General features: G+C 43.0%; 2 protein-coding genes across 2 annotated transcripts; both read right to left on the bottom strand.

Annotated features, from left to right (window-relative positions):
• Window positions 1–948: 948 nt before the first annotated feature.
• Window positions 949–10233, bottom strand: TMEM165 (transmembrane protein 165). Its single transcript, XM_021555838.4, has 6 exons — window positions 10056–10233; window positions 8271–8496; window positions 5750–5925; window positions 4962–5144; window positions 2757–2862; window positions 949–1830 (listed from the first exon to the last, which is right to left on the bottom strand). Exons 1-6 carry the CDS (start codon window positions 10224–10226, stop codon window positions 1754–1756), a joined length of 939 nt encoding a protein of 312 aa, XP_021411513.2. The 5' UTR covers window positions 10227–10233; the 3' UTR covers window positions 949–1753.
• Window positions 10234–11104: 871 nt separating this feature from the next.
• On the bottom strand, window positions 11105–17791 carry SRD5A3 (steroid 5 alpha-reductase 3). The gene is made up of 5 exons (XM_031504747.2): window positions 17566–17791; window positions 14608–14759; window positions 14029–14223; window positions 12830–12952; window positions 11105–12417 (listed from the first exon to the last, which is right to left on the bottom strand). Exons 1-5 carry the CDS (start codon window positions 17772–17774, stop codon window positions 12158–12160), a joined length of 939 nt encoding a protein of 312 aa, XP_031360607.1. The 5' UTR covers window positions 17775–17791; the 3' UTR covers window positions 11105–12157.
• Between the last annotated feature and the right edge of the window lie 1461 nt (window positions 17792–19252).

Here is a 19252-nt window from a genome sequence, read left to right as displayed (position 1 = left end):
GGTTTTGAGGAAAAAAATTCCCTATCTTTTCCCAATTACATTTCTATTCCTAAAAAGAAGTATCAGTTGGCACCACAGTTACCCTGCCTGCGACAGATCTGTATGAACATCCAGTGCCAGCACTTCTGATAACAAAAAGAGAAGCTGTCCCACAAACAGAAGTTTAGGCTCTTCCTTGTAGATCCCTGTACTGCCTTGTTTTAACACAACCTCTGCTACAAATGCACTCCCTACAGGAGATGAAACTCATCATCAACAGTGTGGGTCCTCAGACTGTGGGAAAGAAGAGGCTACAGGTTTTGGCTACAAAGTTTGCTTCAAAAGAAAAAAAAAAAAACCAACCCAAAAAACAACCCAAAAAAACCCTAAACCACCAAACTATACAGTTCCTTTGGGCCAAGACATGAACATGTAGATCTGCATCCCAAAATGGCAGCCTGTTTTCATAGCAGTGCCATGCCACTGTGTGTGCCTGGCTACAGTCAATGCTACAGTCTTAAGAGTTTGAGAAATGTGGCATTAAGGGTTTTCTGGAAAGAGAAACATAAGAGAAGGATTAGGGGCTGCTGTTTCTGATCTACAAATGGAATGGTCAAATCTGTAATGCTCCACTAGTACTTCAGCTTCAAAAAGGCAGATGAGTAATATTAGAAACCATATCTACTATCTTCCAAGACTTCTACAAGATAGATCTTCATGAGTTATACAGGCTCAGAATCCAAATCACTGTTGGATAGCACAGATAAGCATGTATTTCTGCAATCCATGTGTCTTCAGTGCTCAACATTTTCAAAGGCTTCCTAACACTGGCATTTATCAGTAACTAAAATAAATTTGGTAAACTTTCCTCACCTAAAGTAGGATTATGCAGGCTTACCTACATAATCACTAGGTAAACCTTTGCAGGAATTATGGCAGCCATCAAAGCCAAACTGAAAATAACACAAATTGAGACACTATGTTTTATTAATACTCTTCCAGATTACATTTCTATTCCTAGAAAGAAAAATCAGGAATACATCTAAACCTAGAATTCCATTACTGCTTAGTCCTGGGAATAGAACATGGTTAAGTTGGACCACTTCATTACTTTCTGTATATCTTAATATTAAAAAAAAAAAAGTCAAATACTAGCTCCAGCCAGATTGCATATTGAACAGTAGGTTGTTAATCACCCCACATCAACTTCCTGATAAAAATCCCTGATTAAGAAGTTTTCCCTCTAAATTAAGTTTATAACATTCTCTGTTGGTTGGTTCAGCCACTGGATGGCATAAGAACTGGTCCCAGGTTTCTTGTTGCTTAGATTATCCAGCCTCAGGTGCACCATGGAACCACCATCTTTGGAGGTGGAGCCAGCAGTTTTCTCCTTCAGTCTGCTTCAAGAAGCCTCAACAATCAGCTCTTGAAAAGACAGGAAAGGTGGTTGTGTGTATCAGAGGAAGAGAAGAGGAATTCTCAATACTTCAGAGAGTAGATCCTTGAACTCAGCTAAGCCAGGTCCAGCAAGTGAGAAAACCACTCAAATCCCACCATGGGAGCAGGCACCACAGCACAAACAAACCAGACAATAAGCAGATCTCCACTGCAGAAGCTGTCCATAAATGCATCAGTCCCATGAATCATCCACTATAAAAAGTTCAGTGTCTCATCTTCAGCATTGTTTAACTAGAATTCTGTACATTATATACAAAAATGCACAAGGGTAACTGCTTGATGCTTCCAATCCTTGTTCTTTTACAGCAATGAAAAGTTAAAAACCAGAGTCTGGACTTATAAATAGTGCAGAAAATGCAAATGCTAAGAAGACAATACCTCCTATGATTGTCACTGAAAAGAAAACACAAAACAAGAAGAAATCAGATATCAAAAAGTAATTATCTTCCATGACACATTCCAGACGTTATTTTTTTTAAATGTCTGATTCTCAAATAACCTTACTTAATTCATGCTACAAGCACTGGATGTTGTTTCTAGCTCAGTATTGGGATGCCCATATGCCAACCCACTGTCCAACTGCATCTCCAAGAATATTATTCTGGCCCACAGAAGGAAGCTTTGTTTTAATCATTACCTGAGCCAGTATAAAACTAGGTGAACACCTGCTGTTGAGTATTTGGCTGTACAGCAGAAAATAGGATAGGATATTCTCATGCCAGAGCAAGCCATCAATTGTGACTGACATATATTTAGCATTTTTTGCACACTTTAGGCAACTGTACTGAAAGTATAAAAAAACATTAACTGCTTGCAGTAGCCATAATCTGCTAGAGGCTGGGAAAGAATTCTGGGAAAGCACCAATCTATAAGTTACCCAACTCTTTAAACAAATTAATGTGCTAGAAGGAACTTTGGTTTAATCTAAGGCTGTTTCTGTGGCTCAAGATCCACATTGTACTTGGAGCATATGAAACCATTGTTTGATTAAAATTTTGTCACCAATTTCCTCGGCAAACAAACACAACAGAGTGCACGTTTCACTTTTAGCAGTGAAGTTGGTTTTGTACCACCTCTGCAACTGCAGAACAAACATTCTGAATGAACATATATTCTCCTAAAAGAATAGCTCATAGTGAAGCAAAATGAGGTGGGATGTAAGACAGACTCAAAAAAAATCCCCAAATACCTAAAACAAACCACCATTTTTTATGAGTTTTCCAAAAGTTTCAAGAAATACTGTTCCCAAGCATACAGCTCTTTACACCACAAACATTACCAGCATTACATTTTTTTGGCTGGAGTGAGTTTTCACTTACCAGTCCTAACAGAAATTTTTTGTGCTATCATTCTCCCTCCAATAACTGCCAAACCAGTGCATAGGCAATGTCCCACTGTTCCTCCTACTGCCACACCATAAGGGTCCTAAGGGGGAAAAAAAGCACAAAGGGTTAAATCATTTTCATCACTGTTGAAAATCACTAGTCCTACAACAACCTCAGAGCAGTGCTTTGATTCCCTGCTTGCAGACTGTCAAGCATGGAGGATACTGTCTGGTGGTTTCTTTGCTCTGCTGTTCAGCACTGTCTTAAAGACTAGTAAGAGTGAACATCAGCTGGTGAGACAGACTTAAATCCAGCCTAAGACAGGATCATTTACCATGTTTCATCCATGTAGCATTTTTAAGTTGTTAATTACAGATCTAGAAATCACTCTACTGTAGTTAAACCAATAAGCAACCTCTAGAGGAAAGGTAGCAGCTGTTGAAAAAAACAGCATCAGCTGAAGAACACCAACCTATCTACAAAGAGCAAAATAAGTCCCTGAACTGCAATTGAAAGCTTTCAGGAGCTACAACATTCCAAGTTCTTTGCCCTCCTTCACCCACTTGTGCTCCACACTCTGCCCCACTCCATCATCCAAAGCGGGAGGCATAAGCGTGAAAGACCTGAAGTCCAGAGAATAATAAATTATTTTATAATCTACTGTCAACAACAGCTTTTCACATTACTGAATAACAAGCAGTTCCTCAGTGTGTGAACAACTGCACTACATAAAAAGGTTTCTCAGATCGTCTTAAAAATTGCACAGCTAAGGACAGCATATGTCCCCTGCTCATCTCTACGTGACACTTTTAGTTCCAAGAGGGAAAAAAAAAAAGCTGCTGCCATCACCTAAGGAATGCATGAAACCTCAAAGAGACGAACAGCAAAACTGTCTAAGAAATTCTGTGGTTTGAAGACAACACTCACTAGCCCAAAAGAACAAAAACCACAAGCCAGTGAGAAAAGGTGGCAAGCACCAATCAGGTGGCACGTTGGAAAGCACCAAGAAGTGCACGAAGAAGCAGGGCTGGGCCAGCAGAACAAACAGGCCCCTAGGAGCAGGACCCAGAGCCCCTGGATATCCCTACAGCCAGCAATTACCTATACAGCCCTCACAGGCAGAAGGTGGATCCCCCCAGTCCATTATAATTATTCACTGATTTTGAAAGAGAGTATCAAGATCCCTTCATTTTTTGTTTGGTAGCTCTCTTATGAACAGTTCATATTCTACAGGTACAGCCCACAGGTTTTAACCACAATGCTTAGCACTTTACAAACCAGACTAGAATCTGACAGACACTTCCTAAGGGGACACTTAGGAAATGCAAACCAGAAGTCAACATTCCCCTGTAAAAAGATGGGCTTAAGCAACTTGCCTAGCAAATTGGGCAGAGGCTGTAGTGCTTCCTTTTTTTCCAAGAACAATGAGGTCATCCTCTCCTGCTTTTACCTCTAAACACCTTCCCTACACTGTAACAGAGACAAGAGGTTCCTGTAGGTTACAGCCTCCTTCATTACACAGCCCTGATTTATCCCTAGGAAATGTCTGAAAGCGCACCTGAAAGAAGCAGGAGTCCTAGGGAAAAAAATGTAAATTATCTCAATGCATGAAAGAGCATAGGCAAGCTACTTACGTTTATTAAAAGCTTGACTATAAGCCTTCCTCTTCCTTTAAGTGTAATACAGTTATATACACTAATCACCACAATGAATATAGTTTAATTTACAGCATTACTTAGTGCCCAGGAGTTTAGATTTCAATGTCCTTCTATACACTGTACCATATTAACTCATTTTTAAAAAGAGGTATCTGAGAAAGTTATCTTTCTAATAGTTTAAAGCTTGATGGAATGGAAGTATCTTTCAAAGTTGCCCAGTTAAAACTGAATGACCACAAAGAGCAAAGAAACATCTCTTCTGTAACATCTCTCAACACTATAACAAACGCCAATTGCTGTCAGCTGCATGACATAAAGCAGCTATTTCCAGAAATTCCAAGCAGTCCCAATCATGTAACAGTAGTTTTAATACTACGCAGAGCTTCAGTGCATTTACTATCAGGTCTTGACACAAACTACGTAAGGCATATCGAGGCAGCAGCTGTGAATCTGATACCTCCTGTAAGAGTATTTTGTCACTTACCTCTCTATGGGCAACGCAAAGAAGGCAAAAGAACAGCAGGGATTCTGCAACACTCACCTCTCTGGCAGCCAAGACTATGGTTGTTAATTGGGAACGATCGCCCCATTCTGCTAAAAATGTTAAAGTAAAAGCTTGAACAAAGATTGGTGAAATAAAGTGTAGCCACTTCTTCTGAGGTATAGTAGTGCCTGGCCCAGATTCCACATCTCCTGGCCCATTTAACAGTTTAGTTCTCTGAAGCTGTGGAGGTCAAGGGCAAAAAAAAAAAAAAGAAAAAAAAAGAAATAACCATAAAATTAAAAATGTCATCCAAACAACCCAAAAACAATAAAGCTAGACATTTCATTTCTAGAATGTTATTAGCCACTGCCTGCTGCATTATCAACACATTTATAGCTTCACCATTACAAAAAAAATAGCTAAGTATAAGCACATATATATCTGTGTGGAAATATACACATATATATAGTTGTAATCAGCTCTAGCCTTTGATTATTGTCCATCTTGTACTGCTTACAAAAAAAGTGTCTGACTATAAAAAGAAGTAAAAGTAGAGCCAAAAATAAACTGTTCATGTCCTCTCTGTTAGCAATGCATTAAAAACACGTCAAAAACACCCATGCTAAGCAGAAGGTCCCTTCTCTCCTAAGAAGCCAGGCTTGCCACAGGACTGGAATCACCTGCTGAAAGAGCCTCCAGGGCTTCCATCCCATCTACCACACATTTTCTGCGTCAGTTTATCAGTCACAGACACAGCTGAACACCCCAAACATGGCAGTGCTGCTCTGCAGCTTTGCAGCTGTAATCTTCCACCAGCTGTAACTAACAGCAATTTCATGACTTACTTCCTCATCTTTTTTTTTAATTTCTGCTTGAACTTCCTCCAGCTCTTCCTGACCTTCGTCTGGACTCATTTTCAAGCCTTCCCGAAGCATTCGGATGCCAAAGATTGCAAACAGTGCTGTTGATACATAGTATGTGTACACACGAGGAATAACCGTGGTGGCATAGCCAAACAAAACTGAAAAGAAAGCAAATGTGTCATTAAAAAAAATAAGCATGAGGATCATAATTATTTTTCCCATATCTAAGAAATGCTTGCTAGCAATGTTAGCAATCCAAATATCCACTGATAAATAAATACTGCATCTTCTGTTAGCTTTGTATAATTTTCTATGTTTTTGGAAGATAACATGCTAGAAGCTCCAACCATTACTGGTTATGACAGAGACTGAAGTCCACTAAGACACAGACAATGCACTCCAGCCAAAGCTGAGGTGCTGCTGCTCCTGAGAGCCAGTCCAAACAACATTATCTTTCCTATCAAGGTCTATGCAAGTCCTGTCTTTCTCCATACACACCATTAAACTACCATCTGTAATTGTGTTAGTCATAGTATATCCCAGTTAATTCCATTTACATGTTGGATAGCATCTCTTTCCAATCATTTAATTTATCAGATAAAGTTAGAACAAGATTTTCAACAAGGTAAATCTACCAGGCATATCTACAAATTATCAGCTGGGTGAATCCATGTCTTCCTTTGCCAAGTAAACATTACTATTCCCTTGTCCCTCATATTCCCCACATACACACAATGTGATCAACTTTGATCTTTCTTTATTTCAAAGGCAGATCCCATTTAGAGACTGAAAAGCAACCTTCACAGTGCATCTTTTAGAGGTATTGAGGGTGATTAAACTAAGCCAAAACTAGTTCTTAAACAAGAAATAGGTATCCAGTACAAAGTACTTAGTTTTCACAAAGTAAGACCACTTAGCATTTTTTGACAGAAAAAGGCCTATATAAATGGGAAGAAATAAAAAGTCCACACCAACCATTGAAGATTGTTTGGACCATGCACTCACAAGTGTTTCTGCTACTTTATTCCACAAGCAATTAGCTAAAAGGAAGCATATTGACACTTGTGCTTTCTGTACACACCTTTTTAGTTGAATAATGCACTCAGAAGTTACTACATGATCTAGAAATAATTCTGCACTGCCACTACCAGAAGTAAGAAGACCAGAATCAATCAGCCTTATTACTCATAAACAAAGTACATATGTACACATATAGCAGTATTATTTGCAAAGCTAAATAAACCAGCAGTTAAACTAAACTTCTTTAAAAAGATTGCAAATACTGCAGTAACACAATGCAAGAAAGGCAGACAAAAAGGCTTTTCCCTAGCATTTCTTACATATATAAGCATAGACAGAGTGAAATAATCAGAACTGAATTTGAATTTCAATCAGAATTGAAAAAATAACCCAAGTAGATTATTTGGAACTAAAGAGTTTAAGTGAGTATGTCTTCATGAAATCAAGGTGGGCAACCCCCCCAGGAATTTCCAAACTCAACTTGTATAAACAAGAGCAAGAGAAAGATGAAGGAAAGGGTGTGGGGGAGGAAGAACCAAACAACAAACAAGTTCCTTTCTGAAAAGGGAATAAATAATTGGGAATCTCTAAACTGGGGGATAAAAGCAGAAAAGAAAGCTTTTATGAGAAAGCATTAAGAAAGGTTTGAAGAAAGAATTTGTATAGAAAAAGAGGGCCATAATGGGCAGGAGAAATTACACACAATGCAAGTGGAAACCGCTCTAACTAAAGCTGCAATAATCGCAGCAGTGTACACAGCAACAGCTACACACCCAAAAACCATTCACAGAAACACTTGCCAAGCAGCCTGCAGCAGTGAACTGGCTGTCTCCAGCATGTATAAACCAATCACCACTATTTCAAGTATTTCTGAAATGTGCATGGTTAGAAGTGAGCACACAGACAAACTCTGTGCTGCATCTGATGTACCTGAAGGCTGCTCCATTTTAAAATCACAGCTACATAAGTGCCCATGGCTACAGGTTCCTCAAGTGCCACCTGATACCTTATTTCCTTCTCCCACCCCTCCATCTTCCACTTACGCAGCTCCCAGCACAAATCCAAACAGTATGTGTGCAGGACTACCAGACAGATGAGGAAAATGTGTCATCATACAAAGAATCTTTTGCCTTAGGAGGAAAAACAGAAGCCACTCCCACATTCCCTTTAGGCACACTAATTTAACAGGAGCAAAAAAAAAAAAGTAAACCAGTCCAAAAATCAATGGAAGTGCTTACACCCTCCATCTCATTCCCCTTCCTTAAACTCCAGTTGAAGCCTAGGGAACACAAAGACTTAATTATAGAAAAGAGCCTGAATACTCCATCTGAGATGCCATCCTCCACAGGAAAAACTTCACACTCTCCTCAAAACAGAAAACTGCATATACATATTACCTGCATTCCAATTATGGTTTTTTGATAAATACATACCCATCACTTCTTAACAGATAAAACAAAACAGAAAAAAGCAGAGTGCTAACCTGATAAACACGTCATCAGTCCCAGGGCAAGCATAGCACCAGCCAGTACGGTCAGACGGTTGTAGCGCATGGCCATGATGGCTGCGATGAAGAAGGTCTTGTCCCCCAGCTCTGACACGATGATGACCGATATAGCAGCCACGAAGGCATGAATAAAACCCAAGTTAGTCTTGTCAGCTGACTCTTCACTGACAATGTGGACTGGAGCAACTAGAGAGGAGCCTTTCTGTAAGAAGCGGGGGGAGAGAGAAAAAGACAAAACAAATCCTCATCATTTAGGCTTGAATGCTTAGTACACAGAAATACAAAGCCGTGTATTTCTCCTGTCATACCATGCTGTGTAGAGTGACATTTTAAGCAGATACACCTCTCAGGCTCATGAATGATCGTTAACTAGGTCCTGGCTGCCACCCACTTCTAATTGCTGCTAAGGCACTTGGAAAGAGGATCCTGCTGATTATTAAAACATTACTTCACCGTGCACACTATTACCAGAACATGAGAACCACCATTACAACAAAACATGGTCAGCTCAGGTCCAATATTGCTGTCTTTAAAATCCCTACCCATTTTATCACCTTAATCGTGAACAGTTTTCTGATATGAGTATTAGTAAGTACTTCAAAATAAAATTGGGCAACTATGACACCTTAGGAAAAAAAGCCCACTCAAAAATGGTCAGGATAATTTTCTTCCCTTGCAAAATCTTTGCATCTAAGATGAATTAAAATTTCATAGATTCATAGAATGGGTTGGGTTGGGCGGAACCTTAGCAATCATCTGGTTTTAAGACTCCTGCAGTAGGCAGGAACATTTTTCACTAGACCAGATTGCTCAGAGCTCCATCCAACCTGGCCTTGAACACCCAGGGATGGGGCATCTACAATTTCCAGTGCCTAACCCCTCTCACATGAAAGAATTTATTCCTATTACCTAGCCTACATTTCTCCTCTTTGCATTGAGCCCAAGCCAAATTTTGTGCCAGTTTTCATCAGCTTCTTCTGCACTTGCTCTGTGTTTGCTGAAAACTAACTCTCCAATGGTGAAGCCAGACCAGCACGCTCCAGTTCCCATTAACTCACCTAGATGTTTACTTCTACAGAGTGTGAGATATCTGCGATCAAAAGCAAGGCCCAAGACCTCTACAGCGATGTTCACATCCCTGACCAGGATGGCTGAGAAAGCTTGTTCCAGCACATCCACCAGCAGAGACAGCCCGCAGCGTGTTTTGACACGACGGCTTCCCAGCATTCCGCTTTCAGCAGTGCTCCAAGTTTCCTGGTGCTGCTATTTAGCTCCCACCTCTGTGTGACACGCTGACTTCCCGGAGCTCCTTCACTTTTTGCAGCGCTCTATGTTCTGGTTTGTGTATGTGAAACCTGGCATGCGCTACACCAAGCCACATGTCAGGCATTTTTCCATCCCTCTGTGTGACCAGTGGAACTAGAATCCCTCACCGAGAACACTGTTTAATAAGTTTTAACGCAAAGGAATTGATACTAATTGTTGAGAGACAAAAACCTGGCAGCTTTGGAATAGCAACAAAGCCTGCTTTCAGATGCTTCTGCGGGGGAAAGAGAGCACTGACCCCTTTCCCATGTCGGACACAGATGTTCCTCTTTCAGCAGAAAAAGGGAAAGATGCGGCGGCCCCGCGGCTCTCCTTTTTTCTGCTAAAAGCGGTGATTTCGGAGCCCGACGGCCTCCGGAAGGCGCAGCGCGGCGCCGGCCGAGCGCTGCCGCGGGGGCACAGCGCGGGCAGCCGGCGCGGCCCGTCCCGCCTCACCTCAGCCCGCGGCTCCGCTCCCTGCGCCGCCGGCGGCGGCGGCGGCTCCTTCTTCCTGCCGGGCTCTTCCTCGGGAGCGGCGCGGAGCCGCGCCGGGGCCGCCAGCAGCAGCGCGGCCGCCAGCAGCAGCGCGGCGGCCCGCGGGAGCGGCGGCAGCGGCGGGGACCCCATGGCGGCCGAGCGCGGAGCCGGGGGCGGCGCGAGCCCCGGTGCGGGCCCCGCCCCTCCCGCGCTCCCGGCAAAGGCGGCTGCGCGGCGCGGCCCTGCCCGTGGGGGGCTCCTGCGGCCCGGCACGGGCAGCGCCTGCGTGAGGCCGCGGAAGTACCGCATGGGAACGGCCCGGACGCGTCTCGGTTGCTGGCCGAGCGCACAGCAGCGCTCCGTGTATGCGTGACCACAGAACGGGTCGGGATGACCACAGCGGCCATCCCGTCCGACCCCCTCTCAGGCACGGCCACCCCGAGCACACGGCACGGGGCTGTGTGCACCCTGTGCCGGCAGCTCAACACCTCCCCTGAGGGAGACTCCACAGCCTGTCTGGGAAACCTGCTCCAGTGCTCCGTCACCTGCACAGTAAATAAGTTCTAGCTCACATTCAGATAGAACTTCCTGTGCATCAGTTTCTGCCCGTTGCCTTTTGTCCCGTTGGTTGGCACCACCAAGGCAAGCCTAAATCCATCCTCTTGGCACCACCCCCGCCTTTAGATACTTGTAGACGTTGATGAGTTCCCCTCTCAGTCTTTTCTTGAGGATGAACAGGCCCGGCTTCCTCCACCTTTTGTGTAAAAGAGATGCCCCAATCCCATAACCATCTCTGTTGCCCTTACTGGACCTGCTCCAGGAGCTCCATCCCTCTCCCGAACTTAGGAGCCCGGAACTTGACACAGCACTCCAGGTGAAGCTCTCGTTAGGGACCCCAGGATAGCTGTGTGCCCTGATGCTCTCCCCAGAGCAAGGACAGAAATGTGCTTCCTGAGGAGCTATGAAGTGATTGTTCGTGTTTTTTCAAATACATAAGCTCAATTTTGAAAACCCATACAAAATAGAAACAGGGTGTAACAAGCTTTTAATTAGGCAATTCCCAAGATATACTTCAGTGCATAAAAATACTTCTAATATACAAAATAACATGCTGAAACACCAGCACCCATATCACTTCATCACACAAACTGATCATTCACACCAGTATCATGAGAAGGACCAAAATATTCAATAGTTAAGTGCAAAAAAAGTCCCTGTGCTGAGTGACATCATCTCCCCAGTAAAGAATTTCTTTGCAACGCTTGTCAGGTACTGTTTTCTGTGTGTGCTCTGCCTTGGCAGTTCATTGTATCTGTTTAGAAACCAGTGTAGCTGTGGTCATGGTCATCCTGCACAGCTGTCCCCTCTAACACACGAGGGACTCCAATAAGCCACTATAAAGACAACAGAACCACAACAAAGAACATTAATTTTCTGCAAATTCTCTTCTACTGTCTTTTTAGTCAGAGGACCTTCCACCATTTTCTCAGTATAGGGATAAACAGTCTTCATCAATGAACGACCACTTTGGTGCAGAAGAGACAATGTTTAATTCCACTGCTGAGCATGAGTCATTCTTCCACTGCAGCTTTCTCCATTGCTTTTTGTGCTTACCAATGTAAAGCAGTGGCTGGTTTTCAATGTCACCAGGGAAGCACAGAAAGATACACAATTTGCCTCCTTCTGAAGTGATTCAAAGAAAAGAGACTTGGAAAGAAATACACTTAAATATTAGTCAAGAAATGAAATACAGTAGTTCAATGATTCCTTCCTTTCAATAGTTCTTTTCACATTTGAGCTTGCTGCACAACAGCAGGTGTTTTATGCGTAAGATATAATTATTAAAAAGACACAATTATCATCTCTCCACTTTGAATTAAGGTCTTCAGTAAATCTTTTTTAGCTTGCATGATATCCACAGACCTTACATTTCCTCAGAAATTGGTCACATGATGAGATTATCATTAAAATTATGGGCTTTTGAGGTAGAATTAGAGAAAGTGTGCAACTTTACCTTGGTTTTAATAAATAATTTTCTCTTATATTCCCAGTTTTCATGAAAATACTTTAGAAAAAATTCTCTAAAAAACAAGTGGTATAAATGCTTTTCGATGCTTTGGGTAGGAGCTAAAATTTTTCTGATAAAACTCATGACACAAAACAGCAGCCAGTGCCTGGTTAAAAAGAACATACATCACTACACACCACCATGTCACATTGTGAATTCCAAGTGTGATGGCCATAGAAATATATATGAGGAGCTCTGCAAAATAATGAGGGCAAGAGACGCTCTCAAACCAGTCTCCGAAAGGTACACTGTGGCTCACACTCACAACTTTTCCTGCAAGCAAACAGAAAGAAATTAATTGGGAAGATGCATTAAACAAACTCTTCTTCTCACAATTACAGAACAATATGTTCATTAATCATCATCATCCACCTCCATCTGATCTGGGAGCTTTACACTTAATGAAATAAGATCCCACCTCTGGCTGTGCAAACACAGAGTACGGAAAGCATGTCTATCCTTTAGATGTTGGAAGACAGAGCTTCATTTTAAGTTTTACAGAACTATATATACAGACATACCACACCCTCTTCCCCCAGTTCAGCCATCCAAACAGCCTAATTTAATCTACACACTACAGGAACTGAGAAACACTCATGTTTAAGGCATTAGAAGCTACAGCCGCCTATTGAAACAACCAGAAAAAATACCTAAGTGAATAGTTCAAAGAAATTAAACATCTTACCTGTTCTGCTTTTTCTAAGATTAGCTAGAATTGCAAGGCATCTGTGTTGGTGAAGAGAGGCCCAAATGTACATCATAACTCCTATGACGTGATACCAGCAGATCTGCACAGAAAGCTTTTTTCCTGAATGAAAACATGTTTTATTAATATATGGCCAGGAAGTAACTTCCCAAGCATTGTCCCAAAACACTATATACATTTTTTCAAATGTTACTGTCTTACAAAATTCTAGTAGTGAGCCTCTAATTCCTTGAAAGAGACTTTGAAATCCTCTATTATTTGAGTGCCCAGGTAGTAGCTCATTTCCCTTGACTGCTCTATACTAAAATACCTAGTTATTAATCCAGCATCTAGAAATACAAAATGTACAACAACACATAACTGGTAGTCTAAGACCTCAAGATTCAACACTGTTTGTAATTATTATTATCCTGATTAAACAGTTGTCATGGCCCAGGTCAACATGCAAGCACACAGTTGTCTTCCTCACAGCAATACACGTACATACACACACATATATCCACATACTACACCCTGCCTGACATGGTTCAAAGTGCTTAAAAACTTCACCAAACTTGGTAATGACTGCCTCGCAAAAATTAATCACAGGAGGGGTGTTACAGCCAGCTGACGGTTCGTCTGTGCAGGGGATTAGCAGCTCAGTTGTGAGACCAAATGGAATATGTTGGTAGAAACAAGTTATATAATACAAATTTCTCAGTACTAATGGAAGAACATTGCAGTACCAAAGGATTGAACACACTGCCTGAGTCAAGGCAGAGCAGTGGCAAGTTCTCCATGGAAGAAAAAGGAGGTGGCCAAGACAGCATTGCAGACTCAGCTTGCAGGAAAGCTTACAACAAAAAAAACTCCTCTTCAGTTTGAGAACTGAAGTTGTACAGTGGCATTTGAGAACTAGTACCTATTACTGTCCTTCACAAAGCATATGATCTATATCCTTTCAGCAAATAACTGTGATGGTTAACATGAAAGTGTGTCCCTGTTTGTGTTTGTGTATAATGCTGGTTGATTGCATGATATACTGAAATGTAATTACTTTGAACTATGCCAGGAAGTACTTTTATGTCTCATCAGTTAACACACTTCTCATACAAGCAGCTCTCTGTGAAACTATTTGCCACAATGGAAACAATTGAGAGCAAAACTGCATCTTTGATGATAACTAAGCAGGCACTTACCATTCCTGACATTAGTAGGCACTTGACACAGCACAGTTGAGCCAACAGCAATGTAGTAACCAAGTCCAAAGCAATACTGCACAATATGAATGACACCACTGGAAAACACGCTGATCCAGAGGCATTCTGCAAGTCTTCGACAGCTATGCAGCCAAAGGAGCAAGAGAACCAGGAGCGCAGAGAAGTGCTCACTATCTGCTTACAGATAAAAACCAGCAACTTTGAAATAAACTGGAAAATTTAACCCTGACAGTGCTTCAAAAAGACTGTTGTTCCCTCTTCCCACAGCAGAATTTTACCCTCATTTTAAATTAACTGGGAAAAATATTTTTACAGGTGAGGCACTGCAGAGCAAGATTTCTTCCAGTATGTGCCAGTGGTCTTTTCTATTAAAAGGACTGCTGAAAGCCAGTACATCCATAAATATTTCTATCTTCAATAATGAGAAAGGTACTTGGTGTACCAGGAAAGTAATTTGGAGCATAGTTGAAAAGCAACCAATGAAGTAGCACTTGGATAAAAATTCAGTATTCAAATGTTTTATTTATATGGCTACATTATAATATCTGGAATACTTGCCCATGTCCTTGTTCTGAGAATCTCTGCCAAGAGCATGGTGCATGTCCTGAATCCATGATGGGAATGACTCTCCAAGGAACTCAGCTCGGAAAAGACAGACCAGCAGAAAACCATTCCAGAACACAGAAACCACATAAAAGTGAGTGAACCACCTGCGGAAACAAAAAAGGGTTTTCATTAATGTTCTCATCATTCCTTGGATATGTAGCTGCAGGACATGCTTATCTGATGGGGAGTACATTCCATTTTGGTGCCCACATCAAATGTCCAATTAGAGAACTCAGGACTTCAGTGGTACCAAGCAGGAATAACCTTAATACGTTTTACCCCAGTGAAATGCTGCCTGGAATAACCTTTAACTTAGAACTTAGCTTACCTTACTAACCATAGTTGCACTAAAGAGGAGACAGTATAATCCACACACTGCCTCAAGGCTTGCTTACAACTAATTGTGATATACATTTTATTTATAATTTTCACCACTCAAAGCACATCCAGATTAGTTTTCTGCTTTTTTCCAAGCTGCTGCACCTCACAGTACTCCCACTTTTCCAAGTTCCAGTGGGTGCATTACATGACATGTTAAAATTCATCGAAGGAATTCAGAAGTAATTACACTGCTCTACATTAAAATATCTTGTTCTTCTGTAAATTCAAGGTCTGCAACGATCATATAGAAAAAAAGCAATGACCATCAACACTGCTGGGTGATTACAAGGCAAGACACACGTTTGGTTTTTTTAAGAAAACAAAGAATCTCCCAACTCCGTAATGCACTTGTAAAAGCATATTGTGCATTACCAAAATGTAAGACATGACAGTCAAGGCAGGTAACGGGGCTGAGTTAAACAGCCTGCAGCTGTTTACAATATCCAGCAATATACAGCTGTTTATAATATCCAAATCAAACTAGGTGATCCAGTATGTCCTTTTGCTTTTAAAATAAGAAGCCCTTCTGGCAGTGAAGAAAAATCAGGACTTCTGGAAACATCTATGAAGAGATAAAATATGTTCCACAGGAAGATGCTGATGACCATGACTTGACAATATAACTATAGGTAAAAAACTACAGTATAACTGTATAGTCAAGTGAAGACCATATTTCTGTTGAACATGCAAACACTTCTCTTGGGGCACTGAAGGGGTACAACACCCTTGCTTAGTGAAACCAACCACCCCTCCCAGAGGAGCTCAGGCATCTCTCACGAGCACAGAAGAGATCAAGTCAGAATCACAATGGCAACAAGCATCCCTACATGCTACAGAGCACCTTGCCCATTAGCAGCTGGCTTTCCCTATAGATTAGGACTTCTCCTCAGTTCTTTCTCCTACAAAGCAGAAACTGCAACTGCTAATTCGCAATACCAGAATTAAAATTTAACCCCCTTCCCTCACTTTCTAAGATAAACATAATTTGTATATTGATAAAAATTCACCATCACCTCCAGGTTTCAAGCTCTTTCCCTGCAGTCCTGTTACTCAGTTGACTCATATCTTGTCACTTGCCCGGAAACTTTCTCCACACCTTGATTTTTGCTACCAACACACAAACAAGCCCTGGCAACTTAAAAGAGACACACCCTTCGAGCTTTCAGCAATTCTAATTACACTGGGGATATATCTCACTCACAGATCAAACCAGCACTGTGGTAAGTACACGTGTCATCCGTCCTCAAGATGAGGAATTCTCACTATTTGCCAAACTAACCTGAAATGTAACACAACATTTTACAGTAAAGAATGGCAAAGTTAAAAACAAGCCCAGGCTAGTGAAAACACAATGCTCGTATGGAAACAAGACAGAGATGAAAAAGAATAGAAAATGCCTCGGTGGATCTTCTTTATTCCTCCAGGTAGAAGTGTTATGGATTCACGGATTAACTAAAAGAATTGCTCTGTACATGTTGAGACCTTGAGACCAATTCCCTGAAAAAGCACATTCTTCAGACACCAATCTCCCTAAGGAAGGGGTGTTGGGAAACTTCTGTTGGAGAAAGGTCAACTCAGACAAGAACTTGCAGTACACAGTGATTAAGACAAAGCCTTTATGAATCCTTATTTTCATTCAGGGTACTGCACATTTTAAAAATATCCCTGGGTATTTTCTGAAGCCTGATAACCAAGATACTACATTACAAACTTTCCATGAATAACATGCTACGTCACAAAACTTTAAACTTTTGAAATGTGTCAGAGATTGTTACAATAGGGGAGATCAGATCTTCACCCTAAGTAGCCTCCCAGTCCTGTCCTGCCGGCCTTGCAAGATCCTGTCTGACCTACGTTCAAGTCAAAGACTAGTTTTAGTCATGAATCTCAGCTAATTAAAAAATAAGAAATCCCATAATATATAAAACCAGAAATATATAAAAAGCTGTAAAGGCGGGGGGAGAGGCCTGCCTCCTTTTATGATTTCACTGCACATCTATTTAATTATTTCATTTCTTTAAACATATACATATATTTAATTTCGTTTCATCAAACATCTGTTAAAATGGATTTGGATAACGCAGTGGTTCTTTTGCCTTACCGGAGACTGTTCATGCAAAGTCTAGATTGCTATGTTCCCATGCTATCATTAGCCGCATTTCAAAAAGAAACTTTCAAGGAAGAAGGCAATGACTGCGGACTGCTGTAAAACAGTCGACTGCAGCATATTTACTCAGGATTCCACGTTCCCAGGTGCCTGACCTGAGTCTTGCAGGGAGGTTTGCTTTGGAGACCTCGCATGCGACTGGGATTCAAGGGATTAGGTTTTTGTTCCGACTTGGAACACACGGATTCTGCGTGACCGCTCGCGGTCTCTAGGCCCCTCGGTTTCCCATTTGCAGAACCAGAGCAACACCTTACAACACAGCCGAGCCCAGCTCTGTGAAAGCCCGCTCTGCCCTCGGCGTGCGCCGCTTGCTCCGGCCGCGACCTCAGCCGCGCCATCGCCGCTGAGGCACCGCCCCTCACCTCTTGGGCACCTGCAGCAGCCGCAGCCAGCCCGGGAGCTGCCCGCACCCGCGCTTCGTCTTCCCGTAGCGAATGAGGTCCTGGAAGAGGCCGGAGATCGCCAGGCCGAGGCCAGCGTGCCGCGGCGCCGGGGCCCGCCGGAGCAGCAGCAGCGCCGCCAGGAAGGCGGCAGCCAGCAGGGCCCAGGCGGCGGCCAGCGCCGCCAGCATCGCCCCGGCCCCGCCCCGGCCCGCCCCGGCCGCGGCGCTGTCCCTTCCGCTTCCCGTGCCCGGGAAGAGCGGGGCCCCTGGGCAGCGAGCGGCTCCGCGGGGCCCGGCCCTGCGGCTGCGCTGTCTGCTGGCTTCAGCCGAGCCCTGCATGCCGCTCCCCGCGGTACCCTCCTGGGAAAGCTGGCAGCCCGCGGCTTGGACAGGTGTGCCCTTCGCTGGCTTAACAACTGGCTGGGTGGCCGTGCCCGGAGTGGTGGTGAATGGTGCTACGTCCAGCTGACAGCTGGTCCCCAGTGGTGTTCCCCGGGGATGAGTGTTGAGCACAGTCCTGTTGAATGTCATTATTGTTGATCTGTATGAGGGAGTAAGTGTACCCCCTCATGAATTTACTCACCCCTGGGAGTGAGTATATTATTGAGTAGTGTCAAGAGTTCGTGCTGGAGAGCAGGAAGACTCTGCAGAGCGATCTGGACAGGGAGGATCCTTTGGATAAGACTGTGGTTCAACAAGGCCAAGTGCTGGATCCAGCACTTGAGTCACAACAACCCCCTGCAGTGCTACAGGCTGGGGGAAGAGTGGCTGGAAAGCTGCCCAGCAGAAAAGGACCTGGCGGTGCTGGTCAGCAGTGGCTGAACATGAGCCAGCCGTGCCCAGGTGGCCAAGAAGGCCAATGGCACCCTGGCCTGTATCAGCAAAGTGTGGCCAGCAGGACCAGGACAGTGATTGTCCCCTTGTACTCAGCACTGGTGAGGCCACGCCTCGAGTGCTGTGTTCATTTCTGGGCCCTTCACTACAAGAATGACATTGAGGTGCAAATGTTATATTTTACCAATGTACCTTACTAAGCAGAGGTATAAACCCTGCCAAGACTATTTTGAGATCTGACCACATTAATCAAGCCTATCAGTGAATCCTTCAAAGCAGCACATGCATTGCTGAAGCACTCATGACATCAGTAACATTGGGAAAAAAATCATCACTGAAGTTCATATTTCCTGCTAAAATGTGTTGGTAGCTCTCTGGTTCTATCTGCACAACAGGTTATAATAAGTATGTTTAATTCAGTATCATTTATGTCAATGCTTGGCGCTCAGTCTAATTCTCCTGTCAGTTCTGTATAGCTGAAACCTAAATTTGGTTCAAGGATTTCATGGCCAAATGGTTTTGGTAATTAGCAGGAGATAAATATATCATACAGGTGGGTGTAAATCTTTGGAGAGTGAGAGGAAGGAGCTGACCACGTGGGTAATTTCCCAGCTGGTGAGAGCAGGGGGAAGGGGAGCATGCCTAGGCTGTGCTGGGCAGGAGGTAGGATGTGATCATCCCTGCTTCCCAGCCCTGCAGCTGGGGAGCTCAGTCAGCAGCTGCCTTGCCATGCTTATCTCTGCATTCCACACAAAGCCATATTTCCAAAGTACTGCTGTGGTGACTGGCTCCAGCAGAGTAAGGCATGTGTAAGCAAGGAGCAGCCATGCCTG

This window comes from Lonchura striata, chromosome 4, assembly GCF_050655825.1.
Source record: "Lonchura striata isolate lonStrDom1 chromosome 4, ASM5065582v1, whole genome shotgun sequence".
Classification (NCBI taxonomy): Eukaryota; Metazoa; Chordata; class Aves; order Passeriformes; family Estrildidae; genus Lonchura; species Lonchura striata.
This window is presented reverse-complemented; position numbering and strand designations above follow the sequence as displayed.

Bases quoted from the DNA above. Each gene is read 5' to 3' on its own strand.
- SRD5A3 (XM_031504747.2), bottom strand. From the start codon at position 17,774: ATGCTGGCGGCGCTGGCCGCCGCCTGGGCCCTGCTGGCTGCCGCCTTC. The intron at 14,760-17,565 runs GTGAGGGGCGGT...TTGTTTCCGCAG, and splicing joins CTGCTGCAGGTGCCCAAGAG to GTGGTTCACTCACTTTTATG. The intron at 12,953-14,028 runs GTAAGTGCCTGC...GTTTTCATTCAG, and splicing joins GCCTACTAATGTCAGGAATG to GAAAAAAGCTTTCTGTGCAG.
- TMEM165 (XM_021555838.4), bottom strand. From the start codon at position 10,226: ATGGGGTCCCCGCCGCTGCCGCCGCTCCCGCGGGCCGCCGCGCTGCTG. The intron at 8,497-10,055 runs GTGAGGCGGGAC...CGCTTCTTACAG, and splicing joins GAGCGGAGCCGCGGGCTGAG to AAAGGCTCCTCTCTAGTTGC. The intron at 1,831-2,756 runs GTAAGTGAAAAC...TTTTCTTTTCAG, and splicing joins AAAAATTTCTGTTAGGACTG to TGACAATCATAGGAGGTATT.